At 32.6% G+C, this 25,787-nt stretch overlaps 3 protein-coding genes across 4 annotated transcripts; all 3 read left to right on the forward strand.

The window, feature by feature from the left end:
• Positions 1-735: 735 nt before the first annotated feature.
• LOC123919042 (elongation factor 1-alpha-like) lies at positions 736-3,119 on the forward strand. The gene is made up of 3 exons (XM_045971268.1): positions 736-854; positions 1,413-1,906; positions 2,003-3,119. Exons 2-3 carry the CDS (start codon positions 1,445-1,447, stop codon positions 2,870-2,872), a joined length of 1,332 nt encoding a protein of 443 aa, XP_045827224.1. The 5' UTR covers positions 736-854; positions 1,413-1,444; the 3' UTR covers positions 2,873-3,119.
• Positions 3,120-6,412: 3,293 nt separating this feature from the next.
• On the forward strand, positions 6,413-10,825 carry LOC123887700 (VAN3-binding protein-like; the record flags this gene model as incomplete). Its single annotated transcript, XM_045936902.1, has 12 exons — positions 6,413-6,536; positions 6,738-6,919; positions 7,047-7,112; positions 7,175-7,232; positions 7,400-7,583; positions 7,826-7,919; positions 8,719-8,779; positions 8,945-9,033; positions 9,147-9,376; positions 9,731-9,835; positions 9,987-10,128; positions 10,429-10,825. Coding segments are annotated over 6 exons (663 nt in total), but the record flags the coding sequence as incomplete, so codon positions are not given.
• Positions 10,826-14,550: 3,725 nt separating this feature from the next.
• Positions 14,551-22,603, forward strand: LOC123919053 (beta-taxilin). Of its 2 annotated transcripts, none has more exons than XM_045971278.1 (13): positions 14,551-14,701; positions 15,280-15,501; positions 15,572-15,727; positions 16,437-16,519; positions 17,332-17,437; positions 18,226-18,293; positions 19,767-19,844; positions 20,831-20,895; positions 21,119-21,185; positions 21,286-21,468; positions 21,628-21,684; positions 21,807-21,902; positions 22,090-22,603. In XM_045971278.1, exons 2-13 carry the CDS (start codon positions 15,285-15,287, stop codon positions 22,228-22,230), a joined length of 1,317 nt encoding a protein of 438 aa, XP_045827234.1. In that variant the 5' UTR covers positions 14,551-14,701; positions 15,280-15,284; the 3' UTR covers positions 22,231-22,603. The 2 variants fall into 2 exon arrangements, with proteins under 2 accessions (XP_045827234.1, XP_045827241.1); XM_045971285.1 differs by having other exon boundaries at positions 14,588-14,701; positions 15,620-15,727.
• The last annotated feature ends 3,184 nt before the right edge of the window (positions 22,604-25,787 follow it).

Here is a 25,787-nt window from a genome sequence, read left to right on the forward strand (position 1 = left end):
CCCTAAAAAAAATATAAAAATATATATATAAAAAGAATATAAGATAAATACAAAAACAAAAGAAGATGATATGCATAAAAATATGAACAAAAACAAATTATAGATAGAAACAAAACAGAACAATCTATACGCATAAAAATAGGAAGAAAAAAACAATAAAAACATTATAGAAAGTTTAGTCAATAAAAAATAATAATATTATAGAAAGACTATAGAATAAATAAGAAGAATGCGTCAAAAAAAATCGCATGAAAATAAGAATATAGAAATAATTTTAAAAAAACAATATTATATAAAAAAATAAAATAAAAAAACATAAACAATATTACTATCAAGTTTACTACTAACTTCTTCACCAAAAAAAAAAAAACATAAAAAAAATGTGCCGAGGTTCGAACTCCGGTCATCCCACTTATCCACCTCAAGGGTGGAATTTCTAACGATTAGGGGCTACTTGATAAAAAAAATAAAATTAAAAAGGTGTTAATTTTATATTTAACCTTTTATTTATTTTTTTACACAATCTATTTGAATCCTTAATTCTTAATCTTTCATATAAATATAAAAATATAAAAAAATCCTTCATATACCGAATTAAAAAAATATATATTTTTTAAAATAAAAAAACGGTGTTTTTTTTTTGTAAGGTACAAAAAAAGTATTAATTTTATATTTAACCTTTTTTTTTGTTTAACAATCTTAAAAGATTTGATTTGAATCCTTAATTCTTAATCTTGAGTACCACGTTACTTATTGGAGTGCTATATATAGACCTCTCTCTAACCCTTATTTTCAAAACCCTACTGCTTTCTCTTTGCCTCTATAGTTCTACTGCACGTTCCTCCTTCACAAAGGTAACCTTTTCATCATCGATTCTTAGTTATTTCGTGCTGTTTGGAATTTGTATTTCATAACATTATTATTTATTAGATATTGCTTTGTTTTTTGATTCTGTTCCTGATTTTGTTTTTCAATTTGACCTAGTTTGTTAGAATTTCTGTGCTTGTTAAATTCAAATTCTGAATACACATTATGTGATAATTGTTTTTTGTTTATGCATCAGTGGTTTTATTTGTTACTAAAGCTTCAATCTTTTTGCTGAGGGTTTTGTAAAACATGAACATGTGATTATACTATAAAGATGTTTTGTTGAGTTATATATTTCGTGACTGTCTTCGTATCATAATCTGTCTGCTCAATCTGCTGAAACATTGATATTGGATTATTGTATTCTTTTGTTGGTGTGTTGTTGATACTATCTTGTTTTTTTGCTTTAGATTCATACTTATGTATTGTTTTCTTTGTTGAATCGGCCGATTTTTTTTTGTTACCGATTGTTGATAGTAGGATTTTTGTGATTTCTTTTTTCATGGGATCATACTTATGTACTGTTTTCTTTGTTGAATTGGCAGATCTTGTTGTTGTTTTAAGCTTTTAAGGACACATGGGTAAGGAAAAGGTTCACATTAACATTGTTGTCATTGGCCATGTCGACTCTGGGAAGTCGACTACCACCGGTCACTTGATCTACAAGCTTGGAGGTATTGACAAGCGTGTGATTGAGAGGTTTGAGAAAGAAGCTGCTGAGATGAACAAGCGTTCATTCAAGTATGCTTGGGTTCTTGACAAGCTCAAGGCTGAACGTGAAAGAGGTATCACAATCGACATTGCTCTCTGGAAGTTTGAGACAACTAAGTACTATTGCACTGTCATTGATGCCCCCGGACACAGGGATTTCATCAAGAACATGATTACTGGAACATCCCAAGCTGATTGTGCTGTTCTCATCATTGATTCCACTACTGGTGGTTTTGAAGCTGGTATTTCTAAAGACGGACAGACCCGTGAACATGCTCTCCTTGCTTTCACTCTTGGTGTCAAGCAAATGATCTGCTGCTGCAACAAGGTATTTAATGTTAACTTATGATGCAAATTTGATTGTTTTTACTTTTTATAATTAACTTATGATGCAAGTACTAATTTTTTGATCTATCTTGAATAGATGGATGCCACTACACCCAAGTACTCTAAGGGTAGGTATGATGAAATTGTGAAGGAAGTTTCATCCTATTTGAAGAAGGTTGGCTATAACCCAGATAAAATTCCATTTGTTCCCATCTCTGGTTTTGAGGGAGACAACATGATTGAGCGCTCTACCAATCTTGACTGGTACAAAGGTCCAACCCTTCTTGAGGCCCTTGACCAAATCAATGAGCCTAAGAGGCCATCAGACAAGCCCCTCCGATTACCACTTCAGGATGTCTACAAGATTGGAGGAATTGGAACTGTGCCTGTCGGACGTGTTGAGACTGGTTTCTTGAAACCTGGAATGGTGGTGACTTTTGCACCAACTGGACTGACTACTGAAGTCAAGTCGGTGGAGATGCACCATGAAGCTCTCCAAGAGGCCCTTCCCGGTGACAATGTGGGATTCAATGTTAAGAATGTTGCTGTTAAGGATCTCAAGCGTGGTTATGTTGCCTCAAACTCCAAGGATAACCCAGCTAAGGAGGCTGCTAACTTTACCTCTCAAGTGATCATCATGAATCACCCTGGCCAGATTGGAAACGGTTATGCCCCTGTTCTTGACTGCCACACCTCCCACATTGCTGTCAAGTTTGCTGAGCTTGTTACCAAGATCGATAGGCGTTCTGGTAAGGAAATTGAGAAGGAGCCCAAATTCTTGAAGAATGGTGATGCTGGTATCATTAAGATGATTCCCACCAAGCCCATGGTTGCTGAGACTTTCTCTGAATATCCTCCACTCGGCCGTTTTGCTGTCAGAGACATGCGTCAAACTGTGGCTGTTGGAGTCATCAAGGCTGTGGAGAAGAAGGAACCCAGCGGAGGACCCAAGCCCAAGAAGAAGTGAACCATGCAGTCATATTAGTACTTCTATTTTTCATTCAGTTAACTTGTTTTTTAAGTTAAAAGTCAAGTTTGCACCATCATCTCGTAGCTTTTGTTCCCAGAACTAGGTTCTTGATCGAGGGTGGCATGATTACTTGATTTAATTTTATTTTTTTTGGTGTGAACAATTTAATTTTGTAAGCAGCATGTTTCAGGACCTGCTGAATTTGTCTTTTATTTAATATCAACTCTTTTTATTTGTGTGTTTATTCCTTGTGTGTTAAATTTTTTTTTTTTTTTATCTTAGCCGTCAGTTGGTAGGCCGCATGGCGCTTTTAACCATGTGGTTGTGGGTTTGATTCCCACATACGACTGTCAACTTTGAAACATATTTTAAGGAATCATTACCGAAAATGTGTGAAGCATTTGTTTAGATCGGAGTAGTATGTGTACCTTGTGCCTACTGGTGGTGGCACTTGCATTGCATAATGCTCTGATTATTTGGTATTCTGGTTTTTTAAATTCTACATTATAAAGTTATGTTTTGATTTGGCTTATTAATATAGACTCTGTTTTTTGAGTCTATGGTGGTGCTAGTTTGAAGGTATTTATCCTCTTGATTTTTCAGCATATAATGTAAACGTACGTGTGGTGTTTATGTGGTAATTTCATGATACTTGGATTGGAAATTTCATGACACTTGGATTGGATTATATATTATACTTGTTCTGTAATTCTTATTTTTAAGTTTGTTTTTGCTGTATGGGCTATACGGTGCATTTCGTTTATTAATTTTATTAGAATACTGCTATATAGTACGATATAAATTGCATAAAAATGGCAAGAATGTATAGGTGTCATTCTTTACATACATCAAAGTATATTATCTCCTTCAATAGCAGAAATCAGGCGGTGTGTTGGTATTAAATATACGGCTCAGATCATTTCGCGTGTGTTGGTATTAAATATACGGCTCAGATCATTTCGCATATTTCGTTAGTTGATTTTTCGTAACAATAAGCATTATTGATTTTTTTTTTCCTTCCTATTTTTAGGCATATCTTATTAATAGAGTAAAATTACAATAAAAGATATAAAATTTGAAATATTAGTAAAACAGATAGACACATTAGTAATTTTGGTAATAATCAATTTTATTATATTATAATTAGAAAATGGTTAACATATTTTTAATTTTTCTTTTTTACAATTACAAGATAACTAAACTGTCATATGGTTAGGTTGGCTTGGTGGATTTTATCAGGAAAAAAAAAGTAAGTTTTGGGGACATTGACAAAACACTTTACCACTCCTCCTCCATCTCAACCACAAGCTCAACAACAATATAAACTATGAGTTATAGTTCACTTGTATAAAAAGCTAACAAGTTTTTACTTAGCATTCTATCATTTTGTGGTTAAGAGGATTATTATTTATTGCAATATAATTTGGAGTAAGCGGCGTAAAACACGTTTATCGTGAATTTAATGAATGCATAGATTTTTTGGGTCTTGTTTGTCGGCTTAACCATTTATGTATGATTCGGGATCAGGACCATCGATTAATTTTGGTTTAATTTATTTTTAGATATTTTTTGTGAGAGACTAATACCGAATTATTTGAACTCAAAAAGAAACATTCACACATATTCACATTCATCACACATTTCAAAAATGTTGCACACATATCTAGAGAGACACTAAATCTATCTATCTATCTATATATACTAAAGGTTGGTGGACTTTCCAACCCAAACCCTAATTCCCCCTTCAAAACCCTAATGACTTATGTCATGTGTGATATCATGTAGATGTAACCATTGAGTCTGTATCAATTTTATTGGACCTCTACTAGCACCAATTAGAGAGCTTCAAATGTCTACCATAATTCATCATTTAACAAGTTTATTTCTCTTTCTTCTCTGCTACTCTCTCATTTTGTCTAATCATCCTCACACTTTCATCTCTCTCTATTCTCAATCTCTCTTTCTCTCTGTCATCCCCATCTCATCCTTATGCTCTCATCTCTCATATCAGTATCATCATCTAGCAAATCCAAACCAAGATCAACTCAAAGTTCACATGCAAGTGTAGATTTGTAATCCTTGAATCTTAGGCTTTCAAGAAAGGTAAACATCAAATCAATCTCTTCATTCCTTCTAAAATTCGTGCCTTTTAATCAAGCCTAACATTGAGTTTCATCTTGCATATGAGCTTCAAGGATCAAGGAGCCATGGTTAAGGGATTTGAAGTAATTTAGAAGAATATTGGTGACCATGGCTGGTTTATCCAAACAACTGGTTTATGAAAATAACTGGTTTATACAAACAGTTGGCTGGATTGTTGATTTATGTAAACATTTGGTTGCATGTGTTGCTCCTAATGATATCATTTCATTCTTCTAATGCTGGCAAAGAAGCAGAAACAGAGTCCTCAATTTATCCATTCAACATGTCACTCTCCCCATTCTCGTCCGCTCCCCTCGTGGTACCGCCACCATCCCTCCCATCTCTTCCATTTTTTCGCTTCTTCCTCTGAAGAAGAAGCTGCGGCAGAGCGCCGTCGTTACAAGCACTGTCTCCTCTCCCCCTTCTCGTCCGCTCCCCTCGTGGTACCACCACCGTCCCTCTCATCTCAATCACAGTCCGTTTTTTGTTTCTTCCTCTGCGGCAGAGCACCGTCGTTACAAGCGTAGTCTCCGTATCAAACTTCCTTTGAACACAATTCGTCCTCCACCTCATCAACATCATCTCTCTCTCATCAAGATGGCAGATCTCTGGTACCAATTCTAAATTCCCCTTTTTCAATTTTTTGGGTTTTCATAAATTTGTTCTTTGATTTGTTTGTGATTTTGTGATTTTATAAATCTCAGAAAAAGGTCAGTAATGCCCAGGTTCATCATATTTATGGCTTAATTACTTTGTATCATTCAGTAACAATCTCCTAATATCAATTTATGAAACCAATTTTTTTCTGACATTCCTAAGTTCTTTCATTGAAATGAAATTTTGCAGACAAGTATATTTTACTTTTTGTTAAACATTTTGAGAATTATTGTTAGTGATTATGGTTCTTAATTACTTCTGTTTAGAGGCCTGTTATATGCTATTCTTTTGTTCTTTTTCAAATAGTTTTTCATCTTTTCTTGGGTTTGGAAGAAAATCTAGATGAAGGATGATAAACAACAATGAATATTGTTATTGTCTAATTTAATTGCAATATTTGTTTTATATTGTTTTCTAAACTTGAATCCTTGACTGATAATTGCAGGGTAAGGGAATGGGTAATTTCCGTAAGAGAAGGAACAAATGTGAAACAGTACCAAGTAGATAAGTAAGGTCTTGGATGCCACCCTTGAAGATTTGGAGTAAGTGTGTTTATCTAACTCAGTTAGTGCACTTTATTCAATCATTTTTTGTAGTGTACTTATCCACTTGGTTGTTTTTACATTGGGATTTTGATAATTTCTGATTTTGTAGTTTTTTTTTTTTTTTTGTGTGTAGGTTTTGATATGTGATTTCTTGAATCCATCATGGGACAAGAGTGAGTAACATCAAATTTGATTTGAGGGTAGTTTTGATTCAGTTTCAATTATTGCTTTTGACCGTGTAGCTTCTACCGTCAAGTCTGCAGTTGATATTCAAACACCGGGTGATCTTATAACTCTTACTGCTGCAGCTGCAGCAGGTACTTGCTTAATCTTTCTATGAACTGACATTATCTACAGTTTGGTTATTTAAGCAGTTCAATCGCGATTTTGTCTTGGTTCATTGTCTGGTTGGGTTTATAAAACATTGTTTACTATGCTTGTAAGATGTAAGATTTTCTACGGAACAATATCGATTATTTTGTCTGATGCATTCTTCTTTTTTTTCATTGCATTATAAGCTTTGAGAGGAGAAGCAGCTTTTATAGCGAGATTTCCAAAAGAAGCAAAGAAGAATGCATCAATAAGTCCCTATGATAAGGGAATAGCAGAAACACAATGTCCACTTGCTTTTGCTTTTGAGGGTCAGATGTTAGAAAACTTTTCTCCATGTGTGGATGATTTGTTGCAGGTTACAGAAAAAGGTAATTAATCAATAAAGATCACACTTAGCTCTTTCTCAATAAGATTAAGGAATTCACAACATTGTAGTGTTTTATTTGATTTTGTCATCATTATTTTAATTTATGGTTGTTGATGTAATTCATTATAGGTGCATTACGATGGAAACATGTGTCTGTTTACATCAACAAGAAATATTAGGTACCATATTTCATGCCTAAAAACAAATCTGTTTTGGAGATAAGAAAATTTATTTAATATTTATCTTAATTTTCAGGTCAAAATTAAGATCAAAAGCAAACACATTGGAGGAGCTTTCTCCAAAAAGAGTAAATGTAAGCATTTTGTTATACACATACATATCTTGCTGCAAGTACCTATGCTCAATTTGTCACTGTAATAATAATTTCCTTAAGAAATTTTTGTTTAGTCATTTCTTTTGACTCTAGATTGATTCAAGCAATTAGGCACTTTCTGATTACATGTAACACAAATATTGTAGGTGTGGATTATGGAGTGTGTAATGAAGACTCGGCATGGCCTTATCAAAAAGAAAGGGAAGCTTCTGAAGAGCTCTATTTTGGCCTCAAAACTGCACAAGGTCTTCTAGAATTTAAGTCTGAGAGCAAACTCCAAAAGCAAAAATGGGTTGATGGGACACTATGCACTATTTCGTATCGTTTGAGGTATGAGATGTTAATTTATGCATAAATTTTTCACATCGAGTTTTTCCCAAAGTTGATCAATTTTTTCTATCATCATTTGCTTTTTTGAATCTTTTGCAATAGGCTTGGTTTTAAGAAGTAGATGCTTGGTTTTAAGAAGTAGATCAATTTTTGCGGTTTTGGTTTTGTAACTTATTTGCTAACCATTTTACTTTGCTAATTTGCTAAATATTAGACGGTTTTGTTTTGTTATACATTTTCAGATTGCTCTTCTTTCTCGCTTTCTTTTGGCATACCTGGCGACGTGAATGAGTGAACAGGGAGCACACACAAGAACCGCGGCAGCCTCTGACGTAGGTAAGGATTTCAGGTCCATTCTAACCCTAATTTGGTTACCTACTAATATCCTTTATTTAATGCATTCCTAAATGCCCTCCAAAACACAATTAAGAAAAAAAAGTAGTAACATGTAATTGAGCTCATGTCACATCACTACATTAGATATGCTTTAAGTATGTAACTAAGTTAAAGAAACACATTTGTAGAAACAGTCCAATACTAGACTGGCCCAGAAGTTTTTTGTTTTATAGCAAAAAAAAGTTTGAATGTTATAAATTTACATGTTGGCTTTGGCATACATCTCTGGGGTATTGCAGGTAGCTTCCTCATTTTTTCTTATGTAATAAGTGACAAGATTGTGTTAGAGACTTAAATCTGTGAAATTGAGCTATAACATGGTCATGTTCTGTTATTCAACTTTGTCTAAACAGTTAGTTGTCATTGTGTAATTTATTTGCCTTAAATTCAGGTATTAAGTTAAATTATTGGATATTTGTAATAAAGCATCCTACAAAAGTTTGAATTGACCTTGAGAACTTACATTGATTCCCTTCTTTATGTTTTTGTCGGTTTAAGGCTTCTTTTCTCAGTTGTCAAAAAGTTGTGTGATCAAGAAGGTTGGGTCAACCTTTTACAAAATGGGCTAAAGTTAGGGGTTAAAAATGCTATTATGAAAGTTAAGAGAGCAAAATCGCAAGTTTGTGAAAGTTAGAGAGCCAAAAATGCAATTTAGCTTTTATCTAATTATTATAATTATATTATATATTAGATTTATTTATCTCTTTGATACATAAATTGATTAATTATAACTCAATAGATGAGAAGGTGGAAAAGATGGGAAGAAGAAACCAAGACACCTGAGTACCAATTTTCACATGGTTAGTTAGCGTTCAACTTATGAATTTTTATCAAATTATTATGAAAGAATGTCTTAAAGAAAGTGCTAATCAATTAAATAATTAATATCATGTATATAAATAATTTTATATATTATGTTATGGGAACTTACGTGATTTATTTGGTGCATTATTTGTGTATGACAGATCCTGAAAGATTCAGATTTGCTGGTGAGACTTCATTTGGAAAAAGACACTTGAGTTTCTGGACCAAAAAACCTGTCCTAATTTGGATTGTAAGTCAAACTCATTCTTGATCATTTTCATCATTTTACAAATTATAATACAGTACTAATTATATTTTACTAAATAAATTATTGTCTTTGTTATACTTGATTGCAATTTGCAGGTTTGTTTCTTCAGGCAATTTATAAGGTCAGTTCCTGAAGTGGATTACTTGACCTTAAGGCATGGATTTATTATGGTAATTAATATTACTCCTCTATACCAAATTTCTATCATTTTTTTGGTTATTAGTATTCATTAATAATAAATTAATAATACTCAAAGGATGGATCGTTCGGAAGAATCCGAATTCAACTTTTGAGTCGTTATATTGTTGTTGAAGCTCTCTACCAGGTAGATCTTTTCTATCATGTTTTTATTAGCTTTAGACATCTATATTGTGTTTCCAAAGTAGTGCTCTCAGTCTTAAGATTTAGTTGAATGAATTGCTTGCTTCAAGCATCACTCAATATTAATTAATTACTTAATTTTGCTATATGAACTGTTATTTCTGCTGAGATAGTATGGTAATCAACAAATGCAAATTGAAGATATATGAAGTATTTAAACAAATTTTTTGATCTATTGGTGTTGCTGTTAGATTGGTGTCTGTTGCAAGTTTCAATATCATTCCTTAAAAGACTATTGTTACTTGCCCCGGTTTCATCCACTATTCTGATTTCTATCGCTATTTGTGATTTGTTGTAGTGTGCTGCAGGTTAGACATTAGATCTTATAACTGCTGCTATAGGACATGCATTGGCCACAGAAGGAAGATTCTGCACCAGAAGTGCGAGAGTTACAGATCACCAAGTATGGTAGTTCATATATAAACTGATTCATAAACCAATTTGGATTTTCATGTAAACTGAGATAAAAAGAGAGGAAAATATGGTCGATGATGGTGACTATTATTTCTCATCCATTTTCCCAGCACTAATATCTGTGGTTTCAACTTTGGCAGCGATTGAGTAGCTCTGGCTACGTCTTTTCTGCTTCTTTGCCTCCATATCTCGCAAGCGCTGCAATTACAGCTATTGATGTCCTCGAGGAAAATCTCAGTCTGTTAACAAAGTTGAAGAAAAGCGTCGCTGTCTTACGGAAAGGTAGGCTTTGATCTAAATGGAATTGTATTGCAGTGTCCATGATTTAGCTTGTGATCAAGATTGAATTTCTCTCCAAATAAAAATGGATTTTATTTCATTTTATTGATTTGGTTAGACATTTTTTTTTTTTGAGATACATTGGCTACTGCAGAAAAATTACAATTTCACTACAATATTTCCTCCCCAAATTTTAACTCTTTATCTGTGTTTTTTTTTTCTTTTCATGAGAATGATTTGGTTCTAACTTGGGGATTTTAGGCAGTTTGTTCAATTAAATATGTGTTTGCTGTTTTGTTTTAGGTTTGTGCAGAAGTTGGTCAATCCAGTATAAAAACAGAACTTTCTCAAGAAGATGCAGAATCTGAGTTTCTTACTCCAAAAAGTTGCTTATGAATTCTATTGATAAGGTTGAGAGGCTCTTGCATAAGAATTGGTGAAACTTTCACACATTGATGTCTATGAGGTGAAGAAAAAATTAGGAAATTCTTGAAGCATAGTTGGAGTTAAAGAGAGTTTTTATCTGACATTAAAAGTAGTGATTTAGTGGTGAGGTAGAAAGGAAATTTGGATGAAATCCTCTTCTAATGATATTTCCAATATTCCAATTGATTCATCGTAGGGTTTTGTACTCTTTCTTACAGTTACAATGTACAAGAAGAATGTTTCATCAAATTGTATAGTGATTTCCTTACTCGAATTTATTGGTTTTGGAATTCATGATGATGCTTTCTTTGATATGATATATTATATATGACTCTATTATTCAAAAGCAAGTTTTGCAAATTAATTGACTCACTTTTTTGAATCAATTGTAGACACATGTATGTGACCTGTGTTGTCAAAGAAGACATATTAGTGAATTGTTGCTTGAATTGTGTGAAACTGGGTGATGATTTGTTTGGAGTGGTAGCATAGTAAATGATCATTCAAGAGCATTTTGCTTTGAGTGATGATTTGTTTGGAACGGTAGCGTGATCTCTTTCAAGAGCATGTTTGATTTGTGAGTATAAGATGTGATTTAAACTTACTCATTTACATAATTCAGTTTGATTTAGCGTGATCTCTAACTCGAATGATCCAATTGAGCTTTGATTTGTTTTTGATGTACTTTCCACCTAGGTACTCTGGTTTTCTCTCCACTTATGTTTTCTTTCCATTAGGCCATTTTGGTAATGATATTGCAATTAAATTACTTAATTTCCATATGTTTATGACTAATTTCCTTTGCTCATAGTATCCATGATTGGTATATATAATGATGTTCCCCCGAAATGATTTCCGTATGCTTATGACCAATTTCATTGGCACATTGCATCCATGATTGATATACACATGATGCTCCGCCGAACCCGTGCAACGCACGGGCAACCATCTAGTTTTTTATAATAGTTATGTTAATAATTATAGGAGTAACAATTATTTACCCTTGTTATTTTTTTTATAATAATATACTCTCTCTATTTTTATTGTTTTTATAAGCAAAAATTCATGGTTGAATAATTGATTATTTGGTCTATCTTATACACCAAGTATATCAATTATTCAATGATCCTAAAAAGAGAATATTTGCTTATAAAAGCGGACGGAGGAATCGAAGGAGTACGTCAAGAGTTGGACAAAAAATAATTTTTGGTACTCGTATGTTTTCAACTATGTTTATGCACGTGTCCGAAAAAGAAAAAAAAAATACAAAAAGAATAGGTGAATGAAAACAAGTGAGAAACACACAAATAAGTAATTATTATATTTTGATAAAATAATATAATATTGCAAAATTTTATGCCAGTAGATAGACAAAATGACGTCTGACCTGACAATTTCGATATTTCTGTCAGTTGAGCTAAAAATACGGACATTTAAATATAACAAGTTATTTGAAAATATAAACATTGTAAGAAAAAATACATAATATAATAGGGATTTCGTAAAAATCAAATAAAACAATAGGGGTTTAAATAGACGATCAATTTGTATTTCAATCGTATATACAATATTTAATCTCACATGATATTTATGATTCAAAAAGTCATATTTAACACGTGAAAAAATGATAGAGAGATATTATTTATTTATCAGATATATTGATGGATATATAGTTGTTGTATTATTTATTATTGAAATGCATGAGTACTAAATCGTATTTAAGTAATGAGAATGAGAGAACGTCAATTAAGTGTAAATTATATAATATTTAAAATTAATAATATATTTAATTTTATCATATTTTCTTTAATTAATATTCATAACACTTAAATTTCTAAATTAAAAATTAAATTATTAATTTTAAATTACGTTCAAAATTAAATAAGTTGAACTATATATTATGTATGTTTATTTTAGTATGAGATAAAATCTACGAGTTTTCGTCCCGTGAGCTTAGTTCAGTTGGCAGGACATAACCTATATACATTGACTAATCTCTTTGTTGAAAAGACGAGAGCCGCAAACTTGAATAGCACAAGCCTTAACTTCACAAAATAATGAAAATGGATTCTCTCGAACGTAAAAAACAATTGAGAGAATAATTTGTAATCTATACCATTCATATTGTAAAAAGATGATAAAGTTGGAATTAGAAAAAAATGAGAAAAGTTGATTAAGAGTTGAGATGTAAAAGTTAAAGGAAAAAAAATGGAGAGGGTTCATTCTCCTAGATAACACATGATATCCCTATGCAAGTAAAGGTAGCATTCAACAAAGCACGAAAAAACACAATCAATAAGAACATATCAAAGAATTCGAGTTTAAAATACTGTGCCGATGCAAATTATCCTTTGTTAAAAGTCTATTGTTGATAAATCTTCACACAAAGAGAAAAACTTTCAAAGGAACAATTGCCTAAGCACGGGTATAAAATACGGTATTTTTAGAAAAATCAAGGTGCGGGTACGTTTGTATAATTTTTTTTTTATAAGATGTATAATTATTTTTTTAATTAAATTATATAAATAAATATTACACTGTTAAAAAATATAATTTAACATAAAAAAATCATACTTTAAAAGTTATTCAAATTATTCAAATATCAACAAAACACCAAAACTAAACAATTTATTCAAAAAGAGCGACCTTTAGTTCAAGTTTATCGAGAGAAAAAACTAACAATTTCAAAAATATCGACTCCATTAAATAGATTTCGTTCACCTTCATCAATATCCTACATTTTTATTGCTCTTTTATTATATGTATTACTCTTTTTCGATTAAAAAACAAAAAAAAAATTGCATTTGTTGTGTTTGGTGTACCTCGTGTATACCTGTGGTGGTGTACAAAATTCGGTAGAGTAACAAACACACTGTTATAGAGCATTAGAAGAAACACCAATCAGGATCAAAGTTCCACTTATAAGTATCATATACACCAACCAGCAAAACACAATTTTCAAACCAATATAGAAAAGTATTTTTGTAACATAAATATTGAGTTGTATCATGTATCAAAAAAGAAATTAAAAAATATTGAGTTGTGTCATTAACCAATTTTATTATTTATTAACCATGGGATGGGATCTTTCAAAACTCCCGAAACTATCATTCATTACATTAAGAATTTGACCAAAAAATTGTGATGGATCAAATTGATTTGATTCTATATTATTGTTTTTTTTTTACAAAATGTCAAATACTTCATAAATTTCAAAATTCGTCAAATACACCATGAAATTTGGAAATAGACAAATACCTTCTGAAATTGTAAAACGTCAATCAAATTGTCTCATGCTTTGTTTGCTCGGTCTATTTTGAACTTTCAAAAGTACATTGTTTGAACTTTCAACCTCCTTGCAATCACGTGAATAACAAGGAATCAAAACAACAAAACTATCATCATCAAAATCATTCTCATCATCATTATTGTTTTCAAAATCAAAACCAAGAGGTTCTAACCACTCAATAGACCAATCTGAGTCATCAGATTCATAACCAGACAAGAAACACCAATCACCAATCACCAACATGATATTCTTTATAAATTCTTGTCTCATTCATCTTTTCCTCGTCAAAATAGACGGAGTAAACGGAACACGAGATAATTTGATTGATGTTTTACAATTTTATGAGATATTTGCCTATTTCCAAATTTTATGGTGTATTTGACGAATTTTAAAATTTCAGAAGGGTATTTGATATTTTATTAGTTTTTTTTTTTGCCAAAATTATTGTTGTTTTATTAAAAATAAATAGTTAAAAAACATATATTTTCGTAGTTTAATGAAGCATCTTCATTAAAAGTAAAGATTATTTTATTTAAATAAAAAATTAGTGTTCTCCTTATTCTTGGATTGGTACGAAGCTTTTAAACCATTAACGATGATTAATTTTTGTTGAAAATTTGTAGGGCAGATAAGATACATTATTATTTCTTACTAACCGAATTTTTTAGATAAACAAATCCAAAAATCTCTTAAATAAATAAAAAATAAATAATAGAGATTGTGTGCATATCTCGTCAGTCGTCACTCTGACTGAGTTCATGTGTCCGTTTTTATTAACAAACCAAAGTATTTGCTTCATTACTTATCAGTGAGTCATAATACCTAGGCTAGGCAACTCTACAGAAGAAACAAACAACAAAGGTAACAAATTAACTTCCACATTCACTATTCGATCTTCTTCTCTTCTCTTCTCTTCACTTTCTCTTTAATCTCTATTCTTCCCGCTACCCATTTTTACTTTATTTTTCCTTTTCATTTTTCCAGATCACCGATTATTTGCACATAAGCTATGTGCACTGCATTCGTTCCGTTTCTTCAATTTTAATGTTTTTTATCCAATTTATTAATCTGTTGCATTTTTTATCCAATTTATAGAAATCATGTTGTTAAAAGTTAAAACCCTCGATGAATTTGAAACTAGTTTAGGTGGTTTTGTTACAGCAAGAATACAAATTAAATAACCAATGACATTGGGCTCAAGTGGTTAACGAGCTCCCACTAGGATTCGGTTCCTGGTGGGAACAATTTTTACTTTACTTGTCTGGCAGCTAAACTCCGGATTAATGGGCCCCTTCCCCTGGGAACCAGACGGTTAATACCAAAAAAAAAAAAAAAGAATACAAATAAAATGTTGTTGTGGTTTCGTTGTTTTCCAGATTTTATTTTAGTTTTATGATAAAGTGAGTGAACATTAAGAAGGGTTGTTTTTTGAGATGTAGGAAAAATGGAGAATCCAGAAGCAAACCAGCTTCCTGAAGTTGATTCATTGCCAGATGGATTTGTTGAGGGGACTGCAGAACCGGTTGCGCCTGCAACTCCAATTCCCGAACAAGAGAAGCCCCTCAGTGAATCTGATTACAAGGAGGGTGTTATCGTTGATTGCAGTCATCCTAATGACATATCAAATGTGTTGGGAGAAAAGGAGTTTCAAAACAATCACGGTACAATATTAGTGAACTAAAATTATTTGTTATGTTCTGTTATCTGAAGCATCCATTTTTTACTCTTCAGACGGCTCAGTGGAGGTTCCTTCTAATAGCTCTATGCAACATACTGAAGGTACAGATATTGCATCAACTCTAGCTAGTTCGGTTTCCGAGTCTCCATTATCCAGAAGTTGTGAGGTAAAAGAGCAACAACAAGGAGAATGTGAAAGCTCAGATAAATGTAATTATCCTAACCCTCGATGCCGCTTTTTTTAGAATTCGTACATAGTAAAATACATGCTACTTATTTTATAATATCATGGAGTTGCACGAGTAACATATTGCCATATTGGAGTTATCTAATTAGATAGTTTTTTCTTTGTTCACTCTACAATATTGTGTTACCCTTGATCATGTACTTGTGGAGGCTATTTGTATATGTTCTGCTATGACTTTGGTTGTTTATTAAGTGGATTATGTATCCTGCAAGATGAATGTGTTGTGTCCAATGCAAAATTTTCTCCTTTCCTTATTCATTTTCATACTCATGGATTTTTTTAGGAGCCCCTCGGTGCAATAGGTCCCTTTTTGAAGAGTGCCTATCATTTATGATTTACATGTTTCTCGTCATGTTTATTTATATTATTACATACGAGACTGTCAAAATTGAGATCGTCCTTAGTTCGTACTGATATGTGTATGTCTAGTTCAAACAGTTTCCATATTGTGTGGAATTAAGTGTAAAACCCTTTCTTATTAGCCCCACATTTTATAACTCTGTATATCAAACAAGAAACCACTTTTCTATAAATTTGACCCTTCCTTAAGCAAATTGAATGTGCATGATTAACATGATATTTTTACTTAACATTCTTATACTCTCTTACAGTCTTTCCAGCTCTTCCTTTTTTACTATCTGACGTGGTTACTATTACTAATTGTGCTTGCAGCTAAACAACCTTTGGAGACAAAAGCAGTGCCTCTAAACGAAAGTGCTCCAGAGATTGTTGATTCTTCAAAAAACAAAAAACCAGTAAGTAAATTATGTTAATTCTTGTATATATCCATATTGGAAATATAAATATACATATGTTCTGCTATATGATTTGCTATCTTCCATTATTTTGGACTATCTCTGAGTTCCCTTCCCTCTCGTTTATATTTCAACTATTTATTTTGAATGGTTGTTTATGTACGTGGTAGTTCAACCCATCAACTGTCACATTTTATTTGACTACCAACAAGTGTTTTTGTTTTGCACTCAATAAAATTATAGAAAATAAATAGCAAACTGGACTTTTTGTTTAAGTCATAAAAATTAAATAATTTGGACATCTTTTTAGATTGGTAGTGCTAGCATACTTTTTTACCTTGAAGAATAGTTATGAGGATGTGTTTATTGATTCTAGAATTGTTAGATTATATCTGTGGGGATGATATGGATTATGGTTTTGGAGTTCTCTGTCGATGTATAGTAACTTTGAGTTCATAAAGAACACGCATCAGGGCTATTGAACGATATGGCAATTCTACAAGGCTATAGCTCTTTGTTTATAGTAGTTTCTTCACAAGTTTAATACACAGACGACTGACAGAGGGTTTGATTAGATTCTATTGAGTAGGGAGTTCATTCGTAGGGGTTATATTAGCTGATTTAATAATGTCTCAAGAGGGTTAGGTTAGTTGACCAAATAACGACTCGGTGGGTTAGATTAGTTTCAACATGAATATTTGTCCTGTTTTCTTTCTCTCTTTTGGTTAATGTCAGATATTTTTCTCCTTTTTGCATGTCATATATGACTACATTCAGGAGAGACTTACTCGCTGAACTTCTAAATTTCTCAGGAAACTAGCGAAAAACGCAAGGTTTCAAAGCGTACACTTAAAGCAGAAAAGGAGCTATTAGAGTTTTCGCTCAAGTATCAACAAGTATTGGCTGAAAGAGATTCAGGTATGTTGCAATGAATATATCTGATTTTGAATAACGTGTTCTGAAATATTCCCTGGAAAGCATTTGTGAAGTTTCTTATAGGGAAGATAAATCAAGAGAAAGTGAAGGAAGGTATTTGAGAGGATGAGAGAAAATAGAAACACTGTTTGAATCTTAAAACTCAAGAAATGAATCAATCAACCATATGTTACTGTACACTGATATTTATAGATAAACAACTAAGATAGACTTCTAGAAGATCCTGCTCACATTGGTTTATAACATGATAACTGAATGTACTAAGTCAACTAACTGGCATTACAGTCATCTAATTCTCCCGATGACTAAGCTATTAGTTCATTTTATACTGGCAGTACTTCCATATTTCTAATCAAATTACGGGATTTCATACTTCGTACCACTGTAATTTAATACTAGAATATTGAAGGGATTTTCACTTTATTAAGCAATTACTTTTGTAATTGAGCAATTGAATGGTGTCTTCTAAATTCTAATGGGATTGTATTGCTCTTTTGGTTTCCTTCTAAATGCATTGCTTCTCTCTTATATACTAAGTTTTTTTTTTTTTAAATGACCATTTAAACATGGTAACAAATTTGTTTCCTTTTATTAATTTGGGCTAAGCTGGAGTGTTGGGTAAGCTTTTGTGTTGTTTTGAGAAACAGTGTTTGAGAAAATGGTATATCTTTAGACTTTAGACAGAGACACTTTTCTGGAATCTTAAATAAACGGCAGCACTTAATCTGTAACTAATTTTTGTTCATTGACTGTTTCTTTTCTTTTTGTAGCTCATGCTGTCAGAGATAAACTTGAGTCACTATGCAGGGAGTTACAGCGTCAAAATAAAATGTTGATGGTATTCTTCTGTTACATTACACCGCTACCTCTGAAACTAATTGTGCAGTATATAAGAAATACTACATGTTGAATACCTCAAAATATTGTCTTTCTTATATACAGTTAAGATCTGTTTCCATTAGTTAACATGGAAATATCTATTTGTTTCCATGCTTTGCTGCTTGAAAATGAGTCCTTGATGTGGCACTCTTGTACAGAGTTGCTGGTATCTAAATTCTAAAGTAGGGTAGCTTGTCCTGGTCAATTCTCATGTTTAGTTTATAACCACCTCTAGTGCAAAACTAACATCCTACTCGCATAAGGACATAAACTCAAGGCCGTGCAAAAGTGAAATACTAATAACTAGAAATATACTAAGTTCGCTCGACTGAAGTATTTGATTTTTATTTTCAGCCCATTATTACCCATCCTGCCAAAGTCTTTGAGTTTGATTTTCCCCTCCTAAAGTACTCTCGCCATTCCATATCTTTCGTAGTTTATGGTTTTTGCACACATTAAATTATTTAGTTGATGTATATTTGTGTTAAAGTATTCTTTATCAATAATTTTTATTTTTCATTGAAAATAGTATAGTGTTATAGTTGGAATTCAAGAAAAAGGTTAACCATATCTTGGTTTTCTAAAAGCACTTATTGTTTTGAAACAAAAATGAAATGTTAAAACTACCAAAGTTTTGGAATGGAGAGAAGACTATATTTGCACAACTTTTTAGTTTCTAATTCACTTTCCTAATCATGCAAAAAGGTTCCTAAGGTCAGTTATTTCGTCTGAATAGCTGTACTTCAACTGGATTAACAAATGAATTTTTAGCAATATATAGGCCTCACATTTGCATTTAAGGCCCTTACTTTCCTCTGGAACAATCTTTTTGGGATTCTTGGTAGTCATTTTGTGTGGTCTGTCCCTCCCCTTTGGGAAATTCTTGTTGATTTGCTATGAAGATTTTGGTATCGAGGATCAATTTCATGTCACTGTGCAGTATATGTAGTTATTTATGTTTACCTGGTTATCAGAATGCTTTAATTCATCTTCAAAAATTTCTTATTTCTCCTAATCTTTCTATTGTACTTTTTTCTTCTTCTTGATTCTTTATGTTCTGTTCATGGTTGCTACATGGGGGTTGTTGCATTCAAGTTTATAATTTTCCATGTTGTATCTACTCTTTATCACAATGAGTTATTACGCCAATGTGACTTCCACCTGTGTTATGTTTTTTGAGGATATCTAATTCCTGCTCATTCTGTATATGTCCCCTCTCTTCTTCATAATAATATTTTATTTTCTTCGCATAAAAAATGTCATCTCAATAGAAAGGGCTCTGTTGTGATATTTTCTTCCGGTTTGTTTTATTATTGTGGTTGGTTCCAAAATTATCATGGTAGTGTGATCAGGTTCTTATTCATTTTACTTTAAGATCAACAATTTGACTTTGTGAATGAAAAAACTAAGATTCATGCTTTATTATTTTCAGGAAGAATGCAAACGTGTATCAACTGAGGGTCAAAATTTGAGGCTGGACTTGTCAGCCAAGTTCCAAGATGCAATCAAGGTTTGATCATTATCTCTAGTTTAGAATATATGATATTTTGAACAGTATACATTTTGTATGCTTCCATGTTTTAACTGCTGTTGGTGAATGGAAATACATGTAGCAGGGTTGAAATAGTAGTGTGGTTTGATGCACATTTTTGTTTGAGCTGTTTCTTTTTCTTTTATTTTTGCTACCTTATCCTCCTTTTTTCTACATCTTTCCCCTTATCGTTTTCTATATATAAAAATCTTCATACTTAATGGTGCCTAGTAGATGGACCTAATATAGGACTTTACAATGTTGACTAATTCGTATAGCAAACTCAACCTAGTGGGAAAAGGTTTGGTTGTTGAAAAAATGTCTTGCATACTAAATGGTGCCTAGAAGATGGAAACATGTATGACTGAGATTCTAAATCTACAGTTAAGTTATCAAAAAAGCAAGTGATACTTAGGATATAAAATACATGGGAATTAGAGTAGTTAGTTGGAGGAATCTTTGTATAAAATAGGAGGATAAAAGGATAGAGGGAATTCATCAACAAATGTTTAGTGAATAAAATTATATAGCAGCGACTTTATTGTAGAATGGGGAATACCCTTGGAGGAGAGATCTCTCTTCTATTTTTTCAATAAGTGATAGTTATTTCTTTTCAGTACAATTTTTTGGTTCTTAACAGATACCTTGAATTCTTGCTCCCAAATCTAAATGCCTTCATCTGTTATGCTTCTTCCGAGTCTTCAAAAGAATATCTCTTTTCTAGCTGGCCCATGGATATATCAATATTATCTTATTAAAATGTACCAAAAATCAACGACAAAGTTAACACATTTGTTATGGTTCTTCCTTTCAACAATCGATAGATATTTACACCGCAATAATTCTCAAATTCAGATGACGTTTCAATATATTTTTTCCATCAAATGAAACTTGAGTTTTTTTTGTTTTGTTTTTTCCCACCCTCCTGTGAGACGATTGGCATTGTTAACTTCTCCATGCTACAGGATGTGAGCAGCAGGCTTGAAGAACGAAAGGATGATTGTCTTTCTCAGCTAAAGGAGAACGACATGTAAGACCTTGAAAAATTATGAAGATATAATTTTTTGCATTAGAATATTTTACGATCAGATAATACTTGGTAATATTGCCTGCATTTGTTCCTGGGCATATATTTTCCGGCACCATACAGTGGCTCTTTTTTAAAAGGAATAAAGGCCAAGTGTTTGTATATTTAAGGATCCCATGATTGTTTCATGTCGAGTCTACTATAATTCAACTTGCTTTCAATACAGGTTAAGAAACAATCTAAAGCAGCTTGCTGAGCAATATGAACTATCTGAGCAGCAATATGCACAGAAGGTGCCGTGTATTTTGTTTTCTTGTGATTGACATCTGTTGTAGTCATATTTATTAACTTTTGGTACTGATTTACTTAACGATTTTGTGTATCAATCCACAGTTAAAGCAAAAGTCGTTGGAACTACAGATTGCTGAATTAAAAATTAAGCAACATGAGGAAAAATTGGCTCAGGAACAGTCACAAATGAAATTATATGCAGAACAAGTATCTCAGTTATTGGCAACCGAGAAGAGTTTGCGTTTGCAGCTGACAACTGATGGAGAGAAATTCCAACAATTCCAGGTGTTTTTGTTGTTCTCTTTTTCATTTCTGTTGCAAATTTGACTGTCTTGCTATAATGTGCTATATTATTTGGATAACAACAGTCTTGTTTGTATTTGTAACACTGGTTTTTAAATGGATTCGTATATGTTTATTTTTTAAACATGTGTTGAATTTCAGGAAGCATTGACAAAGAGTAATGATGTATTTGAGACATTTAAACAAGAGATTGAGAAGGTAAACTTAATCTGTCTTAGATAATTCATTTGTTCAAGTCATCTTTGCTTAAAATCATATCTTACCTTGATGAGTAGAATTCTTAAGTCCTCTTCCTTTAATTTCATTGCGGTTAAACTCAGATGGCAAAATCAATGAAGGAACTCAAGAAAGAGAATCAATTCTTGAAGAGTAAATCAGAGAAGTCTGATATTACGCTAATAGAGTTAGTTGATGAGGTACATAGCTTGTGTTTCCTGTTTTGTTCTTTGACCATTTACTACCATAAAGCAATGTGTTAATTTTCATCTCTCAAAATATGTTACTCTATCACTTTTGATCCTTAAAAAATGTTCCATCTCGTTTTGGTCCCTTATTTCTGAAAATGAGTCAATAATGACTTTTTGTTTTTGATTGTGTGAGCAGCGCGAACGCATGAAGAAACAACTGGAGAAAACGAAAAATCAGAAGGAAAAACTCGAATCGTTATGCCGGTCACTTCAGGCAGAGAGGAAGCAAAGTTTATCTGAGAACAAGAGTAATAATAACAACTCAGTTCCAACATGAAGATAAAACTAGAAGAGGTGTTTAGCAACAACTTCTCGAAGGAAATGCATCTTTCTAATACATTGTTTATATTTGCATGCAATTACATAATTGTGTGATTCTTTTGCTATATTAATATCATTTACCTACTTTCAAGATTTTATTTAAACAGGGTAGTAGAACAATCTTCTATTATCTGTCCTTTTCCTTTTCATGAACTTTATAACATCCTCAGTTTGCGCAAGAGCAATGAGACACGTCGTTTTCGTGTTAACTTAGTTTGGGAGGTTCTTAATGACTGTCCAAAACATGTACTCAGTGATTTTACGTATGTGTGTGTTTGGTGTTTCTGGGTTAAGAGAAAAGTATTACTCAATCTTTATAGAGTACAAAAGCAACCCTCCCATTATTTCCATTATTTTAGATCGTCCTCTAATGCTTGTCCTAAACCTCTCTTCTCTTCTATGAGCTTGTCTGGAGGTCCTACTTAAAAAACTTTCTCACATCTTTTAGTACACACAACACAAGTAAAATTGTGTTGTACAATTTATCAGCATACCAATAACAGCTATGCTATTTAGTACGAAGGATTGGTAAACGAAAGGCAAGAATTAGGCATTAAAAAAACAATAAAAAGAACCGACACATAAGGTTTGGATGTAGCGAAAATCAAGTTGCAGTTGTGATATAAATTTAAGGGTCATGATTCATTCTTGCTTTTCTTTTCGTGCTAACAAGCATTTTTCTACCAATAATTAGGTGACATTTAGCATTGGTCAAGTAATAAATGTTCCCACCATTGGTCACTATTCACAAAACACCACATTTTCTCATCAACCTTATCTAGCTCACCATTTCTACAATATCAACTAACAACAACACCATAACTTACAACATCAGGAAAATCTCCTCTATGCTCCATTTGTACAAGCAGGTTGTGTGCTCCATTTTAAATAATTTTTCCCCTCCATTTTTTAAGCATTGTAAATTTGAAGGATTTTATTACGAAATATATTTATTTTTTTTACAAAATTACGAAATATGTTTAAACAAGGTGAGGACTCTATCAAGTCCCTCACCGGTGAGGTATTTAAAAAATACCGTTGGATTTAATGGATGGTTCAGATTTCTTGAAAATAATAATAAGAACATGTACATATTTTCACAAACAATTTTGTCCTTGTTTCTTCCATTTTCACACTTTTTTTTTTCTTTCTTCTTTCTCTTTTGACAAAATTTCCTCATTTTCATTACACTGTAACCTTTCTCCTTTCCTATTACACTGCTAGAAACTTCCATTTTCATTACTCGTCCAACTTTTGTCAATGAAACTTCAAGAACAAACACACGTGTCACTACCATAAAGTTCTAGTCATAACAGCAACACAAGGCTAAAGACCTCAATTTCGATTGTTCTTACAATGACAACATTGTTGTTATCGTTGTCCTCTTTGATCAAAAGGCCCCATTACAAATTTTGCTATAAATTAGGAAGACCCATCAAACTCTTTTTAATTTATGGTGACACAAAAAAAGGAATTTAATGTGTAGAGATAAATAATGAAGAAGATGAAAATGGTAAAGAGTGAGAAATTAGCAATAGTAGAGAAGAGAAGATGAAAATGACGTAGTGGGAGTGGGGGGTGGGGGTGAAAAATTGCAGAACTGGTAGGGGAGATGTGAGATAAAGATTGTGTGGAGAAGAGATAAGTGTTCTCAATTTTATTTCTAATAAATCTAAACCATCCATTAAATCCAACAGTATTTTTTAAATGTCTCACCGGTGAGGGACTTGATAGAGCCCTCACCTTAGACGTCACCTATAAAATGTATTAATATTAAATTATTAATGGTTTAAATGTAGTTTTACCCTCTCTGTTTTGAAAAATGCGGAATTTTACCCCCTATTTTAAAATACGGAATTTTACCCCCTATTTTATAATTTGTTGGATTTTGCCCCCACTAAAATTCTGCACAAAATCTGCTTCTGAGCCACAAGTTCAAAGCTTCGCACAGAACTCAATTTGGATCAATAATTCACCAAAATGATACCGAAACGACCGCAATCGAGTTAGTTTTCCACAGAATCAAACTCCACTAAATTTGGAGTTATATAGAGAGATTAATTATCAGTTTTGTGAATTATTGATCCAAATTGAGTTATGTGTGAAGCTTTGAACTTGAGGCTCAGAAACAAATTTTGTGCAGAATTTTGGTGGGGGGCAAAATCCAACAAATTATAAAATAGGGGGTAAAATTCCGCATTTTAAAATAGGGGGGTAAAATTCCGCATTTTTCAAAACAGGGGGTAAAACTGCATTTAAGCCATTATTAATTAATAAAAAAAAGGCTTAAATGCAGTTTTACCCCCCCTATTTTGAAAAATGCGGAATTTTACCCCCCCTATTTTAAAATGCGGAATTTTACCCCCCCTATTTTATAATTTGTTGGATTTTGCCCCCCCACCAAAATTTTGCACAAAATCTGCTTCTGAGCCTCAAGTTCAAAGATACGCACAGAACTCAATTTGGATCAATAATTCACCAAACTGGTACCGAAACGACCGCAATCGAGTTAGTTTTCCACAGAATCAAACTCCACTAAATTTGGAGTTACAGAGAGAGATTAATTACTGTTTTAGTGAAGGTCTGTTCAAATTAATTATCGTATGAAACTACTACTGGTATTCTCGTCATTCCTCTCACCCTGTAGCTCATTTTTTAATACTATTTACATGTATGGAAATCTAACTAAATTACCCTTGTTGGCATTTCAATTTTGTCGAATTTGGAGTTACGATGTGTTCGGTAGACGATGTTGAATTTGAAGATCATAAGTAGATTTCTGCAGAATTAGTAATTGGACATACCTTAACTAAAACGGTAATTAATCTCTCTCTGTAACTCCAAATTTAGTGGGGTTTGATTCTGTGGAAAGCTAACTCGATTACGGTAATTTCGGTAGCCATTTGGTGAATTATGGATCCAAATTGAGTTGTATGCGAAGCTTTGAAGTTGTGACTCGAAAGCAGATTTTTTGCAGAATTTTGGGGACATACCTTCACTAAAACGGTAATTAATCTCTCTCTGTAACTCCAAATTTAGTGGGGTTTGATTCTGTGGGAAGCTAACTCGATTACGGTCATTTCGGTAATCATTTGGTGAATTATGGATCCAAATTGAGTTGTATGCGAAGCTTTGAAGTTGTGACTCGAAAGCAGATTTTTTGCAGAATTTTGGGGGACATACCTTCACTAAAACGGTAATTAATCTCTCTTTGTAACTCCAAATTCAGTGGGGTTTGATTATGTGGAAAGATAACTCGATTACGGTCATTTCGGTATCCTTTTGGTAAATTATTGATCAAAATTGAGTTGTGTGCGAAGCTTTAAAGTTGTGACTCGAAAGCAGAATTTTAGGGGGGGCAAAATCCAACAAATTATAAAACAGGGGGTAAAAGTCCGCGTTTTAAAACAGGGGGTAAAAATTCCGATTTAATCAAAACAGAGGGGGCAAAACTGCATTTAAGCAAAAAAAAAAAAAAAAAAAAAAGAGAAAGTGAGTGCTTGTTATGCTCTG

This window comes from Trifolium pratense, linkage group LG1 (genome assembly GCF_020283565.1).
Source record: "Trifolium pratense cultivar HEN17-A07 linkage group LG1, ARS_RC_1.1, whole genome shotgun sequence".
NCBI classification, from domain to species: Eukaryota; Viridiplantae; Streptophyta; class Magnoliopsida; order Fabales; family Fabaceae; genus Trifolium; species Trifolium pratense.